Genomic DNA, 22,375 nt, shown 5'->3' with positions numbered 1-22,375 from the left:
TGTCGAAGGGAACCCGTCTTTTGATTTATTACGCCTATTTTCATTACAACCAAATTGTTACTTTTAAAGATCTAGATTCTCTAGTAATCCTTTCCATCCTTTAAATCAGCGTCTTATCGTATTAGACATTAAATACGTGATACGGCGGCTCTGAAATTGTATCGCGGCTACAAAATTGCACGAAAGTCCAACAATTGTATCGAGAAACAACCTACCTGTTCTGTTTGCCATGAAACAAGTCAATGTTGGTTTTTGCAAGGTCAGACCAATCAACTGTACCCATTACGACGGATACAGTAGATAATTTCCTGTGAAAAATATGCGTAGATGGGTATTAGCAAAACATTGCCAAATGTATTCACAATACTTCTTCTTTTCGTTACTGCAGACAATGGTACTCTACTGGTCAATCACATTTTAGTAATTAAATTGAATAATTTAACAAAAGTGAGGTTTAACTGCACTAGTACGACCGACAATTAACACACCGCTTAGCTGCTGAACCTTTCATGTCAAACAACTAAACTATATCAGTCACTTTTTGAAAAACAAGCTAAAAAGCGGAACCATGTTCTGCGCTTGAGGTACACAAAAGGTAATGTGATACGGGGCAATACTATGTGCGTTGTTCTATTCTATTGTTTCTGAATTTTGTTTGTGTGTTAATAAAGGTTTTGCTTTATTGTAGCCAACAGCAGGGGGTTATCAATTTTTTAACGTTTTTTTGTTATTATTTCACGGTCCTTAAAGCTCAATGTATATTTTAGGAAAACAAACCTAAACAATTGCTAATTTTCCAATTTATCACAGCAGGATGCAGAATTTTATCAGGTTTAGCAAAATTACGCATCACAATAATCCAAAGGCATTGTGACATTACAGACAAAATCAAGACTGCGCAAACAATTGCATTTTTGTTAATTGTGAAGGGATAAATGGCATGGAGACCGTTAATTTTTACCTAGATTTACACTTTTTTAGTTGCGCATTCGGACACAAATTGGGTTGTAGATAGACTTCGAGCTCTTGGCGGCCCTCGCAAAATTGCTTAATTAACGCTCTTTCTGCCATACCGTGTACCAATAGTACATTACATTAATTGAGAATCTGTTTGCATTTTGTTTAGTTTATGGAATAAAAACGACCCCAAAAATGTAGCATTAAATGATTTAATATATGAAATGAAGACATTACATAATCTTAAACTAGCTCTGTATGGTAAATTTATTCATGGTCATTGAACATTCTACGTAATAATTACGTTGTTTAAATTAAGTAATCTTAAAATTGACTCCTGAAAAAGAACAGGAATTGTCATCAATTATGAAGAAAGAAAATGTTTGATTATATCGTCCAACAAGTAAGTTTTTTGTGTTTATGTATTCGAACCTTTACAGAAAATATGAACCCTAATTTAGGGAACTAACTTTACAAGGCTAAAAACAAATATGTTGGCAGCTTGTAGTCAGGCAAACAAAGTAATTCACCAAATTGGACAAGCCTTGCAAACATCTAAGTACGCGACGTGGAAAAATGTTGACGCAACAACCACAAGATTTAATACCAAAACAGTTTGCCCTCGAAACAAACCACTACCTGGAGAAGGCATTTGATATTTGATATGCTACTAACCTAACATACGCGTTGTGTCTTGAAACCTTCTTTTTGTGTATAGCCTATACATCTTAACTAAAAATTGGTAATTGTCAATAAAAAACTGAACAGGCGTTTCGTCCACCAGGTTGCATATTTAACAGATTTTTCGTCCAAGTGGTGTAATGCTAAACCAGGGGTGGGCAACCTACGGCCCGCGAGCAACTTTTGAGCGGCCCGCGACACGTGTTTTATTTTGATCGACCGGGAGGAATGTATGTGTAAAATCCCATTTTTGTACCAAAGAGTTGTTACATTAAATGTTGATAGTTATTAGTTTATTACTAACAATAGGCATTGTTACGTACAGAGACCAAATCATTGCGTATTTGACTTTACCTAGCACTGCTATGTTATTGCATGACCATCAATGCGGCCCGCCTCCACACTATATCACTACTTTTTGGCCCGCGGATGCGAAAAGGTTGCCCGCCTTTGTGCTAAACAAAATACTAGTTGTTGTTTAAAGAACTTTTAAGAATTTTTGCTAACGTTTCGGCCACCAGAACGGTAGGGCTTCTTCAGAGCAATGAATGATATAATGTGAGCGCAACAAGCGAAAAAAACAACATTAAAATCTTGTTTCGGTATTAAATGGGCCGCTAATTTGCATTATTTCTTCAAATTAACAATCACGCTTTGCCTTTCACACGCCTGTATACTCCACCTCAGCACAAATGTAGGCTGTGCAAATGCCTTTTACTTCATTTTGCGATGTTTGACACGCAGTGTAACGGTTAGTTGATACATGTTTATGTTTCCACTGATGCTGTTTCATATTTATGACACTTTTGCATTCAATTTTTGAAGCAAAACAATTTCATCATCGACCTAAAACTGTTGCTAAATGTATCTACACACTCTCCCAATACCTGGCAGACATGGGGTCGAATACAGGCGTCCTGTATTCGAATACTTTACGAATACTTGCATGACTGTATTCGAATTCATGAATACTTTGGTAATTTTTGAGTGACAGCAATTCGAATGGTATTCGAATAAAACGAGTCAAGTATTTGTATTCATGAATTCTCGATCAAACTACAATGACAAGTAATTCGAATACTATTCAAATAAACCAAGGCATGTATTCGTATTCATGAATTCTACGCACAAGTTCGGCAATTCGAATTGTATTCGAATAATGCGAGTCAAATATTCGTATTCACGAATTGTTTCGTATTGTTAAGATGGCAGCAATTCGAATTGTATTCAAATAAAACGTGTCAAGGATTAGTGTTCATGAATAGTTGACCAAAAAACAACAACGTGTAATTCGAATACTATTCGAATAAACCTCAAGCGTGTATTCGTATTTATGAATAGTTCGTACTTTGTGAGATGTAGCAATTCGAATTGTATTCGAATTAATAGTTCTAGTTATTTGTATTCACGAATTGTTCAGTTGTTGTAAGAAGCAAACAATTCGAATAGCATTCGAATGCACCGATTCGGATATTTGTAGTTGCGGAAAATAAAAGAAATAAATACGCCCCGAAACTTTAAAGGTATTCGATCAAAAAGTAACATGGGTTTATGCATTGCAAATTTATTGGTAAAAATGTAAACCAACGAGCTTTTTTTGCCACTTTAGCTTGACTGATTTAAGTCTCCGTTATATAAATTTCCCCAAATTTACATGAGATGTTTGCTTCATGAACACGCTGCACCTGTCATGTGTTGAGAACAACCCAATGTTGCAAGCTTTGTAACACAATTCCATTTATGTAACGTCACACTTAAACTTCTATGTGTCATTGTTTCGTAACATTAACAAAAACTTGTCGAAACAGGTCACATTCACTGCCAATTTGAATTGTATTCGAATCTATTTGGCAAAAATATGTAGCAAAATGTTCTCGACTACTCCTAGTCTGGAGGTAATCGACAATTCGAATTGTATTCGAAAAAATGTAGTCATGTATTCGAATTTACGTATCTTACGTTGCCAAAGACTGACAACAATTCGAATTGTATTCGTAAAAATGTAGTCATGTATTCGTACAAATGTAGTCATGTATTCGATTTTACGAATTGTTACCTTGTCAAAAACCTACAACAATTCGAATTGTATTCGAATAACTTTACTCAAGCTTTTGTGTTCATGAATTGTTGGTTCAAAAGATAACATCAACTATTCGAATTGTATTCATGCACCATCGAACGAAAGCCAAAATCATTCGAATACAGCACGAAGGTGGCAAAACCTGTATTCGAATGCATTCGAATACGAATTGCCCCATGTTGATACCTGCATAATTAATTTACAAATACAAGCTATTTTCAGTACAGCACATGACAGTATTAAGTTTCACGCAATAATCAAACGATAAACATGGTAGCAATCAATTTAAAAATGAGAGGTTAAAACGTAATGAGATTGTTTTAGTACACACACGAGAGTAGATTTTTCCGGAGTTGACTTGCTTTATTTGTAAAATGAAATAAAAATCGGAAGGTTTGGTACTAAAATAGTAAAATAACCGGTTTGAATCCATTTTTGCTGGCTTACACTATCCAACTTGGATTCTTTATTAATTACAGCTTATACTTGGATTGCGAAAGTTAGATATAGGCTAGACATGATAAAGAAACTTCAGACATATGATATCAACTAGCAAAGATTTACAAAGCACAGAATGGTTAATTATACCTTTGCGTTTCTATAAAACGATAAATATATTTTTAATTACCGAAAGCTATAACTTATTTTGTTTCGTTCCAGTTTATCACGAAAATCTTTTGATTGCTTTTAAGTTAAAACAACCAAGGGTGTATGTTTGGTTCCCATATTCGGCTATTTATGATATATAGTGTTCCATTACTGTTTAAAAAAAGTTCGTTGGAAAAAAAGCGGGGACGTGTTTATTTTATGAGAAAATTTGACAAGCATAACTTATAAAATCAGTTGTTAGGCCGCGGCTTAGGCAACATTGACTGATCTCTCCAAGTCGCTTGTGACATTTTCCGCTGCATTGAAAGCCTGCATTTTTTTGAAATCAATTTCAAGCTGAACTTTTTTGCCATTGAATGTTGTGGTGATTTCGGCTTTTCCTTTTACGTTTGTCTAAAAATCAATAGTAAAAATGGAAAAAATGTAGTTATTATAACTGTGCGTTGATTAAAACGTTGAAAATGTATAACATAGACTTTTTGGATTGTAATCATTTCCGATTAATTTAGTTTTTTCACTTTTGTCTCATTAAACAAATTAAAATTCGTTAAACTTAAATTGTTGGCTGAGCATATCATCTTTTTCGAGACTTCTCATATTTACAAATATGCAATAAGGCATGACAGTGAAACTGTTTAAATTTAAATTGCATTCAAAATACCATCCAACCTTAAAAGCATTTTCAAGCTCATAATTTGCTTGAACAGGAAAGGTGATTGTCGACAGATCGTGAGGGTCAACATATTTCCAGGTCACATACTCTGAAATTTCCAATGCTCGTTCGAAGCAGTGAATGATATAGTTCGCTTGGGTGTGTGCTTCCATAACATTTTCTTTCTGTCCTTGTATGATAATTTCCCTTTTCAGCAAAATAAAATAAGCTTAAAAAAAGAAACTCGACACAAAAATTATCTTGTATTATGACATGAAAGGGACAAAAAAAAACGCAGCGACAAAATTGATCTCCTATTCTTTAGCTTAGTCATGTAATAGGAATGAAATAAAATTACATCCGAAATCCCTCGCGTTGGCTGTATTAATTTACAATATCCCATAAGTTCGAGTAAATGCACATGCTATTAACTTTTTATCGTTACTTAAAGTAAGTAACACTCATCAAAAACGAATTCTTACTTGCTGGATACTTTTTCCAACTTCACATTCTCTTTCGTCATGATTGACAGCAATTGCTGCTGGGTCTCTAAGTCTAGTTTTTCGATCGCACTTGTTTTGACTCTTTTAGTGATACTTTGACCATCAACAATCTCTTGCACTGCATTAAATGCCTTGAAACGAAATCGTGTATTGACAAAAACTCCATAACAATAATTGTTTTTTTAATGGTACTATTTTTCCAAACTGCATAATTATTAATAATGTACAAATTTATCACGACTTTTGCAAAAAAGAATTTTTCCGTTTTGGTGCTTTTAGTGTACGTAGGCTAGAAAGAAATTCAGTGTACGTTGGCCAAGGTCTTTAAATTTAACCACCATTTTTGAGTAGATTTTGTCACCAACAATTTATAGCAGTGATTTGTTGTCAAAAATAGCAGTGATTTGTTGTTTGATTTGTTTGTCAATTTTAAAACTTAAAGACACTAAAAAATGATACTCCGACTGAGACAATTTTTCATTGCAACGTATTTTGTGATTTAAAATACCTTGTCAAGGTTGTTCGAATTCCAGGAACAAAATAAAACACAGACCGTTTCTTTTGTGGGTGAATTGCCTTTGGTGGGCAAGATTGATGTAGGTTTTGGTGCTGGTGTTGTTTTAGTTGATCCTGCAAAAGTATAACAATAAGGATAATCGTCAATTACTTTGATAAAAAGTTGAGTCTTACAATTTGACTGTATCACATTTTAGGGCTAAAAAATAGTAAACAACTCCAGTAGTACTCCGGTAGTAATACTTAATGAACAAAATTTTACAAAAAAAAATTGTCAAGAGAACAAATTATATCTTATTTGAAATTTTGAAACATATGAGAAAGTCCTCAAGCTTCGATGAAATTGTGCACAATTAAATGTACTTCAGAACCTTTTATTTCATCGAAAAACTTTACACTCAACCTCTTCAAATGTACAACGTTCCGAACCTTTAAGGCGTTAGTGTAGATTGTCATTTGATTCCGACTAGATACGCGAAGCAATCGGTCAAAATAAATTTTACAAAATCCAATTATATTTTAAGTTGCCAAAATTTACACGTTTCAACAAAGGTAAAAAAAATCATACCAAACCAAAAGTTTTTCATCTTGGTAACAAATCCTTGATTTGGATGGTTGGTCAATAATTCCTGTTGGAAGTCGTGTAGCATATTGCCCTTAAATACGTTGACCTCAATTTTCTTCAAATTTGTGGGATGAGTTTTGATAAACTTGTGAATGGCAGAGGCAAAACACTCGGCGCTTTCATTGCTTTGTAGTCCAATTCCTCCTGATTGTTTACCAGTATGGTAGAATATAATGGAAAAATGTTATGGTGTGTTTCTTTGATTATCTTCAAGTAATTTGTTAAATCAACTTTGCCTATACCTGTGCCAACGGGGGGTATCGCTAAATCTTTTACACCAAGTTTGTCAGCTTCACAAAAACATTCAAGTAGTACATTTTCAAGTTTGCTGGTGACTGGGGTTGCATTGAGATGAAGAATGTATCGGCATAATTGACCCCCACTTGTTACTCGAGTACTGTTTGTTGAGCCGATCTTGGCGTTTTGTAATTCATCGGCCATGTTGAGTCCTGTCTTGCTTGCTATAGCTTTGCTAACAGCACCTTTTCAAACAAAAGTACTTTCATTGCAAGAAAACGTAAGTCACAACCTATTTTAATATTTAGGAACACTATGCACGGACTTGAAAAGTAGTTTAATCATAAACATTACTGCCAAGGTAGTACATGTACTGATGATGACAACAGAGATTGTCGAAACGTCTACACGATGTATTCTATATACACCACTACCTTGGCAGTAATGTTTATGATTAAACTATTTTAATATTACTGTTAACAACGACTACCAAAACACACAAGCACTTTTGAACTGATCACCAAACCTGATAGATTGAAATTTAATGTCGAGTTTACAACTGCTTCGCAACTGGTCGCAGTAATATCACCCTGTTTCACAACTACTTGCACCGCATTTTGAACTGCGCCGGTCGTTGTTTGTGATTGAGGCAATGTATGTGGCAGTTCATCTTGAATGGCCTGCAAAATGTTTTGTTTTATATCCAGATTGTGCAAATACATAACTGAGGTCAAAGCTTGTTCACTCGTAAACATGATACTCAAAGCATCTAGGCGCATTGCTACAGTTTTAACGTCGTCAAAATATACCAGCACACTATTACCTTCAACGTTTTTTTGTCACTGTTCAGTGCAACCAAAGTAACATTTTGCAGATTTGTATCATCGTGACGTCGAACAACATCATCCAACAGCTTTACAACCTGATTCGGTGGAAAACCAAAACCACCTGTCCCTAACGCAGGAAACGCTATTGAAGAATATCCAGAGGTTTCCGCCATATCAAGACAAGTTGAAATTGCTTTGCGCAGTTTGTCCCTGCTCCCGATAGGGCTGTATACTGAAAGCATCACATAGTACACCTCTTTGCAGGAGAGTCTAAATCCCCCAGTTGAAACAACATCGCCGAGCTTCGGTATTTGTTGACTTGCTGCGCAAGATACCTAAACCATTTTTCCCAAATGTAAACTTCACAAATCTTTGGGTCATTTGGAATTGTTGCTCAATTACCAAGTAATTTCACGGTTTTATGTAATTTATGTTTTGTAAAAATACACAATTACCTGCATTCCACTTCCAGCTTGTTTTAGTAGAGCTTTTGTTATTGCCGATCCCTGACAGCTTTTAAAGTGTTCTGGTGCTGTTGACGTCACAATAACGTCAGCCTAAACAAATACAACTTTGTAACATTACAAAATCAAAACGTTTCAAATACTTCTTGAAAGTAAAAAGTTTTTACGAACAAGACCATCGACTTTTCTTTAATTTTTACGAACAAAACTTTTTTTCTAATACACCAAATGTTGCCGTGTAATACATTGCAATAATAAAGTTGGTACGATGCATTTAGACTTTTACCGTAAACGTAAATATGTCACCAACAAACACTTTCATTTTCAGCTTCTTTTTCTTGTTCGATGCTGACGCCTGCATTTTGATTTTTAACAGTTTATTAGGATCTTTGAAGACAACTAATATTAAAAAACTGTCCAATATAAGGCTCATACAGGAAAACATACATGACCAAAAGGTATTGGTGAAGGAATTTCTTCACTTTTTTTCGTTTCCGTTGCCTGCCGTTTTTTGATCTTGACAGCTTTGTTGTCAGCAATTTTAACCAGATCCACCTGAATAAAGTCGATAACTATTGATAAAGCTTTTTGTCATTGTTCGAATAAAAACATGGATATGAACTTAAAACAGGTCTGACTTAATTCACTTCACAAGGCCACATACATTTATTTAACAGTTTAGTGTTTTTTAGGTAATAAATAGTTTTTCGCGTCCGAGACATTTTTTGTTAAACCTCGTCAAAAAGGCAACTGATGAAACATTTTTGCAATAAAATGACTTCCACTTACATCAACGTGCCATGTCCGAGTTATGAAAGAGACATGACAAACTCGAAACGGGCTTTTATGAAGCGACAATGGCGATAAACGATACAGCGAGAGACTACGGTATTGAGGTTGCTGCGAAGTTACTTTGTACTCCGAAATAAGTGAACTACTGATTTGTTTACATCGACACGTTTGTTAAACCGTAAAGCTAGTCTTACCGGTTTACTTGACGAAGATTCCTTTCCCATAACATGGGTGGGATTGATCACACCAATGCAATGGTTTTCTTGTGATATTGCCACGATTTTTTCTTTTCCCACTTTGCTTCGAAAATAATCCGGCATGCCTGGTTGGCTAAAGTCACCTTTTCTGATACACAGTGCGATTCTAGTTTCACTAAGCCAATCCAGAGCTACGGTTAAAGTGTACGTTGTAAACTTTGGTCCAAGCGCAAATACTGTACCAACAACTTTAACCAAAAAAAACTCATTTCAAGTCGTTTGTGATATATGGATATTAGTGATGGGACGATACCAGATTTTGAAGCGAGTACCGATACCGAGTACGAGTACGAGTACCACATGTACATACCTTCGATACCGAGTACCGAGTACGATTACCGAGTACTTAAGTGTAGTGTTGTACTTAGTTGTTTATCACTAGCTAATTTATCTGCCATGCTCGGGGTAAAGGCGTGCGCACACACATGCCGAAAAATGTAATCACCACGTGATAGCGAAAAAGACGTATGTAAACTGGCGGGACTTTTTTCCAATTTTGTACTGTCCGAAGCAAATATTGGCCAAAAGTCGCCCGTATTCTTATGGTGTAAATCGGCCTTCGGTACTCGCACGTTGGTATCGAAAACTGAGACAAAATATTTCGATACCGAGTACGAGTATCGATACCACTGAAATCGTTCGATACCATCGATACCGAGTACCGGGTACCGGGTACTCGTCCCATCACTAATGGATATACTGTATACGGATACCGTTATTTTCGGCAGTAACCGCAACAAATTTCTCGACTTACTACACATAGGTAATGTTACAGCGAGAAATTACTTGTATGTGCTTTCTTTCCCTGTTTCTAGTTCGATGTCAGTAACCTGACTTCATTGACTATGACGTAGCAAAGCGTCTGCCAGGATTGGTCAGAAATCTCCAGACGTAACAATGCGTGTGATGTCATTAGTGTCGCAATCTTGTCTTGGCCACGTTTTACAGTTTCTTTCTGTGCTGTGAGCAGGCTTTTTAGTAGTTGCAGTTGTGGTGGATCTAATGTAGTTTTTTGTAGATATTTATGTGCTAACAATATAGTGTATTATGTGCAGCTATAAAAACATGAAAGCTAAAGTTATTAAAATGCTGAAACGTCTTAGTTCGTCAAAGTGCCTATAATTCAGTCCTGGACTCCTAACAAGTTGGTACGTAATTTGAATGTGTAAATTGTGTAAGTTAAATGTCGTAATACTGTTTGTGTATGATTTAAGGAGTATTGACTTTCTTAACGTGACATATTCCTAAGTGTAAGTTTATCGGCCATAATGAATGTGCGTATTATTGCCGATTGTGACACGTTTCTGTTCGTTTAACAGAGAACCAATGCTGTTGTGCAACCAAGGAGAAATTTGCACCATCAGGCAGACAGTGTTGCGTTCAAGACAAATTAGGAAACCCCCTAGTGCGGCGGTCGGTGCAGATCCAGGCTGCACAGATTTTTGAATAAATTACGGCCGCTTCAGGTAATAAGTATACAAGTAAACCTTCTGGTTTGGGGGGCCCAACTCAGCTAGTTAGTCTTGTGCCACACTATGTTTAACTCCATAGTCACGCGAAATATGTCTCATTCAAATGAACCAAACAACTACCATTTGTCCAGAACAATGGACGAACTTGAAATGCTTCTTCAAAGAGGCAAAATAGCTAAAACTTTATGACATTTTAGAACGCAATGGTAACTGTTTTCGGCTAAGAAAATGTCCAATTTGACATGTAGGTACCTTGTACACATTTACCTGCTGCAACAGATCTCTTGTTCCCTTTTAATATGATTAATGGATAGTCTTTGTTGGCGTTGTAACGCAAGTGTACTTCTTTCGTCTTTTCATCGTAATCCTTTTGAGACTCGAGATATTTTCGAAAGTATTCCACCACATACGACTCCGCTTCATATTCTTTTGTCACAAGGGCATTTCTTTCGATGTAGTCGCTGATTTGTTGGTGTGCTTTGACCACTTCTTCGGACAAACCAACAATGTCAATGTTTGACTTGGGTTTCTGTGAAGTGCGATATTGATAGTGTGAATATATTCCCTTTTGCACTTAAATAACATACTCGGTTATAGCGGGAAAAATATCATATCTAATTTAGCATCCTTTTGTAAAATATTTGTTCTAATGCCATACATTAGTTTGAAATACAAACGTTTACGTCGATTATGCAACTGTTTTATTTTATACTTCGAAACTGCTACAAACCGTCCGACTGTTTTTTTACATTTGTATACCAAGACAAAGTTGTACGGTGACCGAGGTTGATCGGTTTTTAATCATTAAAACCCAAAACTGCTGTAAAATTCGTACTTACATTGATATACATTTGAACGCTCCCCGATGCGCCCATATTTTGTTTTAGTTGGTTCCATCCCGGTGAACTTACAAACTCTTGAAATCCTTCTGTTATTTCCGTCGTTTTGTATGTAATAATTTCAGTCAGGGCATTCTGTGCCTTTTCCAGTTCAGAAACTTCGTAATAAGTCAGGCAAACTTCGTTCTCTTTCAGCTGTAGCGAAGCTGCAATTTGCGATATCAAATTTTAAAAAATTCGTTAGAGTTTTTCTGTTAAATTTTTTTCTGGACACATAAACACCTATAACCTCCATTGCCATTATGTAATAATTTGAGGCAGTTCTCGCTTGGGTCTTGTGTTGTTCGTAGTGTTGTGAGTGCGGTGGTAGCGCTGTGATCTTGTATTGTAGTGTATTGGAACATTGAAAGGAGCTGTGTGGTTACCTAATATTATTGTCTTTGTATATTTTATTAAACGTGCTTTAGATGAGGCCCTGTTCGGTGTGACCATCTCAACTTTGGTTTTAGCGGTAAGCCGTTAGGGCAGTGATCCCGCTATAATCGTGGTTAGGGTTGGGTAAACATACTTTATTTAGTAAAAGATAAACATCTCGACTTTCCCAAAAATCCTAGGCCAAATTCAGGATAAACCTAACTAGTTTTACAATTATAATAATTAAAAGTTTACTCACAATGTTATTGTAGTTCTAAGACCTTAAAACGAGTTGTAAGCCGGCAACCTGGCCCGAACCCAATTTTGTTAAAAAAGTGCGGATTATGTCCGATAATGGGTGGAATTGCGAAACAAATAGGTCGAATGGGAAGTCAGACCTGAATCAAGCCCGTTATTTGAACCTAAGCCCTAACCCGAATTCGACCCGTCAAGCTCGATCAAGCCTAACAACAAATTTGATCTTATGTGCAATTACCATAGATTTTGTCATTGGCAAATTTATCCTGTATAGTTTGTCTAACATCAACCATTTCCTCTTGTAGTTCACGTTCATCGCTTTTTAAAGCTGTGCGGAGAAACTCCAAACGATTTCCACAGTTTCGTACCGCACGCGTTGTTAACTCCTGAAGTAAAAAAAAACGGCTTACAGATTTTGATATCATGAGCAAGTGACCAATTCATTGCCCACAAGCCGTAATACTGTAACAAGCGTTAAATTCACAAAAAAAAAACATAAATTATATTAAAATAACAATAAACAGGCCCTAACATGTGACAATTTCTTACCAAAACTGCTTCGTTCATTGTTGATTTTGCCTTGTCCATATGTTTTCTTGATCCTTTAAATACAACTTTTCCACCGCCATTTTTCTTTTCCTCTATCGAATTTATCTCAACATCGTTTTGCAGTTTCTTTCCAACTTCATGTATAACGTTGCATTCACGGAGAGCACTGAAGAAAATTAACAATTTAAAGTAATATACATGATGAAACTTGCTAAACCCTGAAAAGCCAACGAATTTTATACAATATTTAAGGTGGTACATACAAATATGTTTCCCACATTTGGTCGCATGTATTTTGAAATGCACATATTTTATGCACACGTAATAATTTGACGTTAGTAACTAGTAGCAGTAAGTAGTAACGTTGCAGAAAACGTATTGAAACAAAAACACATTTTTTACCTTTCAGGACACTTCTACAATGATTTGTTAATGAATCAACAACAGCTTCCGATTGAAACCAGATTAGTTAATAAAAGTCGAAAGCGACATTCTAAAACTCACCGAAAGTGCTTTTTCTGAAATGACATGTAATCTTCTGTGACATCACACTTTTGTTCAAGGTAGTTTAAAACAGCTGTGACGTCATCACTGCTTCCAATAATCTTGACATCAACTTGTGACGTCACTTCCCACCTTTGATTAAAATTTTTAACAAAATAATTTGCTTTTAGGTCAAACAATGAGTTCTACAAGAAAAAAAGCAATACAATATTAAATACGATTTTTTTAGAAATGTTTGAGTAGCTTTCTAAAAAAACTTTTGTAAAGCACTGCTTGACAGTACCTCCCTCTTGCTCTTTAAATCTTCTATAACAGTAAATAACCCACTGCCCCTTAACACATATTCACTTTTTGTAAAGCATTAATACCTGACATAAACTTCGACCACCTTTCCGTTAATGTTGACTTTGTGGTATCTGTGTTCTTCATTCCATAACATTGATTCTTGTAGGTTAATTTTGTCGTTTAGTTCGTAACTTTTGTTTTCGATGCAAAATTGGCTGAGAAAATCATCAAGCTCTCTCTTGCACCTACCTTCGAATTTTTGCTGATTGTATTTCACATCAGCGTCCAAATCCTTTAAAACACTGTGTGTATGAAGTTATCATGACCAATTTTTATTGCAAACACAAAACAAAAATGTTAATGTACTATGTTTTTTTATTTACAGATATTGAATTAAATTTTACAATGCGGGCATACCGCAGTGCAGGGTTCAAAACAAAGTTTGAACACGTGATGGCTTGTAGACGATATTTCAATAAACTTCAGTTCTGCGAGGCCCCTAAATTGATCATTTAACAATTGAAGGTTTTTGGAATTTCGAACGAACAAAATGATATCAATGTCATCTGGGAAAATAGTCGTGAATTCTTTTACAGCACCTGAAAAACAATAGATGTATTACACGTGACAAGCATGTGGCCGAAGAATAAAACAACAATTATTACTTTCAGCTTGTTTGTTAAGCAGCTTAATTTACGTCTTTTAGGTTTTAGTTGCAAGCTGGAAAAAAGTTCCTCTTTGGCATCAGATTCGTCGCTAAAGTCGCTGTTGTCTCTTGCTTCACTCATGTTTTGAAAATAAAGTGAAACATTCACCGGCTTTTTTCCAATTACTAACTCCATCGATTCAATTCTATCCACAATCCGTTCAGCATCTGTAGATTCATAATAAATTCAATATTCAAGTACCAAAATCGACGGGTCTTGACTGACAATGGTCTCTTGTTTTCGGCAAAAAGCATTACCCTCAGGAATAATCAGTGGACAAAACAAAAGTTTCTGTAAACCTTGAAAATCGGCGAAATAAACAAGTGCCTCTGTGCTATTTCTCTCCCGTTCAACTTTTGTTACTTTTCCACCCCTGTTTTTCTTGCTCATAAATGCCATCTTAATTGCATCATTTGTAACTTTTTTTTCCAGGTTCTTCACCTTAATGCAGTCGGAGTGGCAAACCCGAAACGCCTGTTAAAATATTGCTGTTTAAAAAAGGCATTTGGATAAAAAAACATAATTAGGAAATATTATGATGCTTTCTAACTTTAAACATAATGTAAGTTTATTTTTCCCCGCAAAAAAAACATTTACGAAACATTCCCTGGGATTGTACTGCTGTAGGTCAGTAGATTCAATGTCTTTCACGATACCTGGTATATCTGTCAAATAATACAACAACAATAACGATTATTTATCGTCAAGCACGCTGCAAACTTTGTATTGATTCAAATGTTAAACCAACCAAAAATTCAATAAAAGTTGTGTAGGCCTATCTCTTTATTTAAACAGTTTCTGTTTAAAGTTTTGCTGCAATGATTTTTTTCTAACGTTTAAGGCTAAATTCGTTTATGTACTCGTTACCGACATCGCAGTCAAATTCGATCAGAAAGTCTGAACTTTCCAGCTTTTTTATTTCGTAACTGACATCTTCCTCAATTTCACAACATTCAAGTAAGTTCCAAACAGTGTCTTTTTCGTAAATTGCTCCCTGTCACAAGAAAGTTATTTTTTTTCAATTAAGTTTCATGACAAAGCCGAAGAATTTACTTTTAACATCAAACGATCTCCGTATATCTTCGGAATGACCTTCGAAATGAGGTTTATGTGTTTGCCGTCAATCTCTACGCTGCGTTGTGATAAAATCTTATCAGCATCTATTGAAATTTAAAAACGAAAAGTAAGGTATTTCTCTTCGTAATTTTTGTTAACAGATTTTGCTTGCGTTGGTAGGGCACGAAAATGCAATTTGTAAGCAAAACACTACATATTACAAAGTAATTTTTTTTAATAAAATAATTAACAGAACTAAACAAGACGCTTTTACCCACTTACCACTTTTACTAACAAAAACAAGCAAGATTCCATCAGGGATGTGATAAATGTGTTTAATCGTTGCAACTTCTTCTTTGTCAAAATAGTCTCGAATAGAATCTCTATCTATTTCTGTAGAAGATGTTTGCAGCAGTACACATCTAAACAAAATTAGCTTTTCGTCAATATATCTAATAACTAGCAAACGAAAGAGTAGGAAACAATTGGAGTTGAAAATGTAACTGTAAGCAACATTTGCCCCATAACAAAGATATTTCTATGCATGTACAAACCTGTTTTTTGTCTTTCGAAATAGCATAGGGTTTTGTTGCAAAATATCAAACCAGGAATCAACGCCATCCACGTAATCATCTTTAACAACAAAAGATTGTTCAGGTGTACTTTTTTGACAGTTTCTACGCCAATTTACACCTCCCTATCTGAAATAACATATTAGCCTACTATAGCGCTTAGAGATGCTTATGTCGAATTTTGTAACATCGAATAGATAAACAAATTCTTATTACTGGATCAACACTCACACTTATGCGCAAAATGTGATGTCACATTCCTTAAAGCAGTGGTTCTCAACTCGTTTCAGACCATGGACCACCAGTCCAACCAAATATATATTGTGGACCAGTCCATTGTTAAGTAATAATAAAAAAAAACATCCACAACAAGCATGTTGGCTTGAAATATATTCTTTCAATGCATAATTTTCTTTTAAGGAGAGATAGCAGATAGCATCAAATGCCCAATAACTTGAATAAGCTTTTTTCGTATTGAATATTTAATAAATTATATAAAACTAGCCTATTTCCGATTTAACACAAAATATAATTAACGTCCTGTGGACCACCAAATAAGTCATCATGGACCACTAGTGGTCCATCGACCACCAGTTGAGAACCACTGCCCTAAAGTTGTGGTGTGGTGTTGGCTTAGCGTATTTTAAGAAAGACTAACATTGCGACCAGAGTTGATCGGGTCAAAGCTTGGGCCCGTATCTGACCCGATCCCGAAAATCTATGTCCACAACCGAAGTTAGATTACCTATGTTAAATTGCCATACAGAAGAGTATTTAAATTTCTCCACGCCGAATCCATTTCCCGCTAGGTCTAAGGCAAGCTCAAATTTGTTTTAGGAAAGTTGGTACATAAACAAGAAGTCGAACCGGTACTGAACCCGAACCGTAATTGATTGCCCACTACGCTTTCTCAAAAGAATTTAAAGCAAAAAATAGTCTAGTGAGGCAAAGCGTATTTTCAGCATGTTTTAATGCAATCGGTCACGCCGAAATTAAGAGCATATCCCAGATGAAACGCGGTAAAATCTATGCCTAATTCGTATCATCCGTACAGTTTTATATGTACCTATTTATTGGCTTTTACTGGTCGTTTTAGCAAACAATGCTGTGTTTGACATTTTTGTGCAAGATTGTGACGTCATAGTTGCGTTAAACACAACCTAAAGTTTTTATTGCTCTGCGTGTCTGTCTGGTACACATTTCCCACGTACCACAGTTGTAAGTAGGGATGGCCCGGTAGTACTGTATCGGCGCCGATACCCGATGCTTCGAGCAGTATACTTTAGCGGTATCGGTACTTGTACCGACTTTTTTTGAGACTTTATCATGTGTAAAATTGAAAATGAAAGGAGGCAAAAAAACAACAATCATCGGCTGTGATGAAATATTTATAGGACTACATTTAAAAAAACGCGTTCGTTTTGGATTTAATGAAATAATATGACCTAATTCGCTACAGCGACTTAATAACGACTAAATTGGAAGCTTAACAAAGCAAATTTTCCTGCATTAAAATGTTTTAGGCCTGACATCCAGTAGTGTTGCTTGTGAGCGATTATTTTCTGTTGCTGGTAATATTGTGTCTCCTTTAAGCAACCGTTTGTCACCAGAAAACGTAAACAAACTTATTGTCATCAAGCACAATGTGTGAAATGATAACTGATTACTCATTTCAATTTCTGATTACTGTAAAAAAATGTTTAGTGCCAGTAGTTTAGTGTTGTTTCTTGGTGTTAAGACTTAAATGGTAAAGTGTTTTGTTTAAGTGATTTATTATACTGTGTGAGTTGTTAAATTAACTGTGATGGTAAAAAAGCAGTTAATGTGTTAGACTCAGTATGTTGTTATATTAACTGTGATGGGAAAACACATTACAAATACATCAGTTTGAAAATGTTGTTGCTTGTTTGCAAAGTATCGGGTATCGGTATCGGATCGCAGTACTTTTGGGGTAAAATATCGGGTATCGGTATCGGTTCAAAATATTGGTATCGGGCCAACCCTAGTTGTAAGTAGGGCCCCGCTTTTCGGGCCGGGCTTGGGCTTAGGCTTAGGTTTCTTCAAAAAAAAACGGGCCTGACTTAACACTCTGTGTCAGTATTTTTTGAATTAATTTAACTAGCTAAGTAGCTAGTTGCTGGAGCCGACCAAATGTTAAACAGCCTTAAAACGCCTTGTTCAAGACTAATTGTCTATTGTGTTTGTTGTCTTGGTCTTTTTTGAGGCTTTGAAGTCTGGGCCTGTCAATCAAACTTTCGGGCCTAAACTGGCTTCTCAAAAACGATTCCGGTTTGGCTTCTCAAAAACGACTCAAAAACGATTTACAACTCTACCAAGTACCCAGACACCGAAAGCGTGTGTTAAAGTAGAATTACATTTGGGCAATTACATCTTTATGGGCGTTAGAAGAACAACACTGTATACTAGCGATGCACTAAAACCAAGAAAATTCCTTTATGATGTGTGTTTTATTCTAAAACTTTGTTGTTGATGTAGTAGGTAAACACTAACCTTGGTAAATTCCATAACATTCCTCTGTTGATGGTCCAGGCAAACAAGTCAAAAATGTCAATGGGGTAAGTTTGCCACGGTAATTTATTGTTACACCGTTGGTTGTCAGTGTTTCAGCACCTACAGTTTTAAACAAAATCTTTCGATATGCGCAAAGTAATTGTATCAAATCCTTTTGGAACAAATCGTTAAACCATTTAGGTTTAGCTGTATTGTACCAGATGATGCATAACGGGCGTAAAAGTAAAAAACAAATGTCAAGATTAACCATCTTGTCCTGACGGAACACTCACATTGATCATTCTTAAGTCTTATTTCTGCTACACCTTCAATTTTCTTCCCATAGCGACTTTTTACAAAGTTGGCGGTAAGTAGATCATCTCTGTCATCCAACACATTCCTGATTGCGTTTTGTAATGGAGACAAATGATAACCTTTCGGGATTTCGGACACGTATAGGCGACACATCTTTGAATGATGTTTTAAATCGTCAAAATTGAGTGTGATTTTAACGGCTGTTTGTTGATTTCCTCACAGGGTGACAGCAATTAATAGTAGCCTACAGGTTTTCATTTTTATATACCTCAAGCAAAAACTCTACAAGTTACAAATAAGTAAAGTTCAACAGAGAAAAAACAGAATTACAAGGTACTATGATTTAAATTTGACAAATGGTAACGTATGTAACCTAGTGCAGTTGGACTGTGACAGTTTGCAAGATTGGTTACTGCCTAATCATAAGACAAGATACTTGACACAAGAAAGCCCTATGTTGGTTTCTACATAAGTTGCCTCCTCGATGATACACTACCAACTACATGTGACAAAACTGCTTTAATTCTGGTTATAGTTTTACCTTATAATCAGTGCTCATTCTGGAAATATGAGGAACTAGTTCTTGACAGAAAACAGTTCCGCTTTTTCTGTTTATCGCAGTATATAGTTTGGAGAAAAGCAACCTGGCATTTAACTCCCTGGAAACAAAAGTGCCTTTTGGAAACACAATAGAAATAAGAATAGCATTTTGTTGTATAATATATTCATACTTTTGCAAGAGTCAATCCGTATATAGCCTATATTTATTTGGGTAATGCAACAACATAACCAGCTTATTACCACAACGACGTGGAATAACTTTTTATGCAAAACCTTTTAGGGCTACTTAGGAAACCATTTGACACCAACCGATAGTGAGAAATGTAAAAGTGACGCACGTCAACATGCATGTGTACTAAAAAGCAATGTCAAAGGCCGTGTTGATTACTACCAGGAATTTCCAATTCTCAAGAGAACACATATTTTGCAGTGATCCTTGTCGCGTGTTTTATCGAAGCGTGACGTTTGCCTTTTTCGTGTTGCCTGCATGGTTTTGGGGGTCGACTATAACCCTGACTGCCTAAATGGGCTGACTGTCTTGACTTCGGCGTCGGTGTCCTACAAAATATTGGGGTTGGGGGCTGGGTTTGGATTGAATTGGGGTTGGGTTACGGTCAGCCCGAAAAATACTTTGTAAAATACTGTTGCCAAAGTCAGGCCAGTCAGGCTTTTAGTCAATCCCATGTTTTTCCTGGTTTTCCTTGTGCGCGCGTGTTTTCACAGCGGTTGTGTTTGACGCGTCATTCGATAATTTGCCATTGAAATAAACGGACGTTACATTTGGTGACCCCGAGTCCAAAAACTTCTGGAGTACATTAAAAAAGCATGTCAACCGACGGAGACACCCAGCATGTTGTTGCGATTAAACGAGACCAAACCAAGCACAATTTGCTTTCCGCAATGGTAAAACAACATTTGTTTTTACAACACATGCGTTTTATTAGTCGTTGTTCCATCAAGAACCACATCGATATCTCTATAAAAAAACGCGCCCAAAAACGTTAATTCATTCTAGATTCTACCTTAAACTGTGTTAAAATTCTGGTCGCGGGTTGATATTCTGTCAAAATCCGTCCAACGTTTCTGACAGATTTTCCCCGGAATCATTTTTGACTTGTTTTACTCTTTACTTTTAAGGTCGTTACAGATTGTTAGAAAAACTTCCAAACTTATCCAAAATATTAAACCAAATTTTTAGTTTTGGATTTTGGAGCAAGTACCCACAGTACTTTCACACCGTTATTAAACTGTTTCTCATATTTGCCCGAAGAACTTTTAATTGCCATTAAAAGAAATAAACGTGTTGACTGGCGAAGTGGTCTAACTTCTGATTGTCGTTTATTGCTTAGCGTTGATCTGCTTTTTGTCCTAGTTATAGCTATAAAACCACAGAGAAAAAAAGATAAGGATTCATACTCGGGAGCGTCCAGTGTTTAGTATTAAGTTACGAGTTAATTTCTTTGCATCACTATTTTTTCCATAATGTGAATCTATGATTGCAGTATTTGAAAAGGGAAATGGATAACTGTTTGGGGATCAAGGACTTTGATATTAAAACTTAAAACATTTGGAACTAGATTGCATTTTTTTCTGTGTCAGGGGCTGTTGCATTCATCAGTTTTCGTACACTTTTTGTCCTGATTGTGTGGGTAATTTTAAAAATTATAGTAACAGTGTATATTATTTTGACATGCAATATATGTTGACCTAGTGGGATATTTTTTTAAATGTTGTGATAAATGCTCGGGCTGGCAAACCATTGGTGTCATAAAACCACGCGAGGAGCTTAATGTATTTTCTGCCGCCTTATGTAATATCGGATCTTGCGAGTGTATAAGCAAAAAATGGTCAGATAATTGAGTTCTCTGTGATAAGAAGTGGTTCTTTACTGCATTTTCAAGTAAAAACCCTACAATTGTATGGTGTAAACGTAAAGCAAGCTTGTTTATTAGCCGCTGTGCATTGAGCTGTAAATCAATGAATCACTCCCCTGGGAGTGATAGTGTTAAACTCCATTGGAAGATTTAGTGAACGTTTTAACACATATTTGGGGCTGTAGGCATACGGATAATCATTTGATAGATTTTGCCGATATTTTAAATAACAAACGAGTAACTCACTGTTAAACATTTTAGGACATTAGGCTTGTATTTCTGGCCTAAAACTAAAACCGATTTTTTAGGGGGTTAAGGGGTAAATCCATTAAAAAGATGGAAAAATCTTTAGAATACCGTACATTGCACCAAGCAACACAGCATGAAACTCCTAGATTATGTACTTTACTCAGTAAAGCCGATTTAAATATTTTACATTTTGGGGGGCTGTGGGTGAACCGCTGGGTCATTTGGGCCAAACTTTATGAGGATTAAATTTGGATCAATTTCTAACATCTATGTAAATTTTAATAAGTGTATAGCACTCTGTTTTGAACAAACCAGCGTTTAAAAAATACGTTTTGGGGGCCTGTGGGTGAACCGCTGGTCATTCGGGATCAAACTTCAGGAGGATCAAATTCGGATTAGTAGCTGACGACTGTCCAAATTTAATGCGTCTGACCTGTTGGTGTTTATAACTCTTTGGTTACGGCAATTTTCCTTGGTAAAGATATTTCTTATGTCAATAAGACGACAGTTGTTATTAATAATTTCGCCTAAGTTTTAGTCACAGCAGTCATGCCGTTGATGGACAATCGTAAAAATATATGCAATTACACGGAAAAACAGCTGTTTCCAGACAGGCTTGGAAGTTTTAGACATGCTTTTCAATAGTGTTGTACACGTTATCGTAATAATTGTATATTGTGAAGCTATGCTACTTAGTTTCCCTGGCAAACCGATTCAAATATCGAAGAGTAGGCCATACACGTAAATCAGTGATGATATCAGTGTATGTGCAGCCTCGTAATTTCTCCGTTTACTTTTTGCTTATTGTTTACGGTATGAAAAGAAGGAACAGCTTTGCAGCTGGGCTTCGTGTTGTTTCAATTCATTGCCAATCAACCGTTTACGCGTAAGTGTAATTCTTTTATGAAGGTCCAATACCCGATAATAACAACCTAACACCAAACCCCTAGTGAAAAAATACATATAAAACGTGTTTTTGTATGTAAGTGGATGTGATCTCCAACAGAGT

At 36.0% G+C, this 22,375-nt stretch overlaps 1 protein-coding gene across 1 annotated transcript; it reads right to left on the bottom strand.

Moving 5' to 3' along the window:
- Positions 1–4,355: 4,355 nt before the first annotated feature.
- On the bottom strand, positions 4,356–5,606 carry LOC145225366 (uncharacterized). The gene is made up of 3 exons (XM_080092050.1): positions 5,462–5,606; positions 4,997–5,186; positions 4,356–4,720 (listed from the first exon to the last, which is right to left on the bottom strand). The coding sequence occupies exons 1-3, from the start codon at positions 5,500–5,502 to the stop codon at positions 4,577–4,579; spliced, it is 375 nt and encodes a 124-aa protein (XP_079948176.1). The 5' UTR covers positions 5,503–5,606; the 3' UTR covers positions 4,356–4,576.
- Positions 5,607–22,375: the final 16,769 nt, after the last annotated feature.

This window comes from Phallusia mammillata, chromosome 4 (genome assembly GCF_965637545.1).
Source record: "Phallusia mammillata chromosome 4, kaPhaMamm4.hap1.1, whole genome shotgun sequence".
Lineage (NCBI taxonomy): Eukaryota > Metazoa > Chordata > Ascidiacea > Phlebobranchia > Ascidiidae > Phallusia > Phallusia mammillata.
Note: the sequence above shows the minus strand (reverse complement) of the source record. Positions and strands in the feature narration are given on the sequence as shown.

What these genes read in the sequence shown, in the direction of transcription:
- LOC145225366 (XM_080092050.1), bottom strand. Translation starts at nt 5,502, where the DNA reads ATGACGAAAGAGAATGTGAAGTTGGAAAAAGTATCCAGCAA. An exon ending in TTGGAAAAAGTATCCAGCAA is followed by an intron (nt 5,187 to 5,461) that starts GTAAGAATTCGT and finishes TTTGCTGAAAAG; the next exon opens with GGAAATTATCATACAAGGAC. An exon ending in AGCTTGAAAATGCTTTTAAG is followed by an intron (nt 4,721 to 4,996) that starts GTTGGATGGTAT and finishes ATTGATTTTTAG; the next exon opens with ACAAACGTAAAAGGAAAAGC.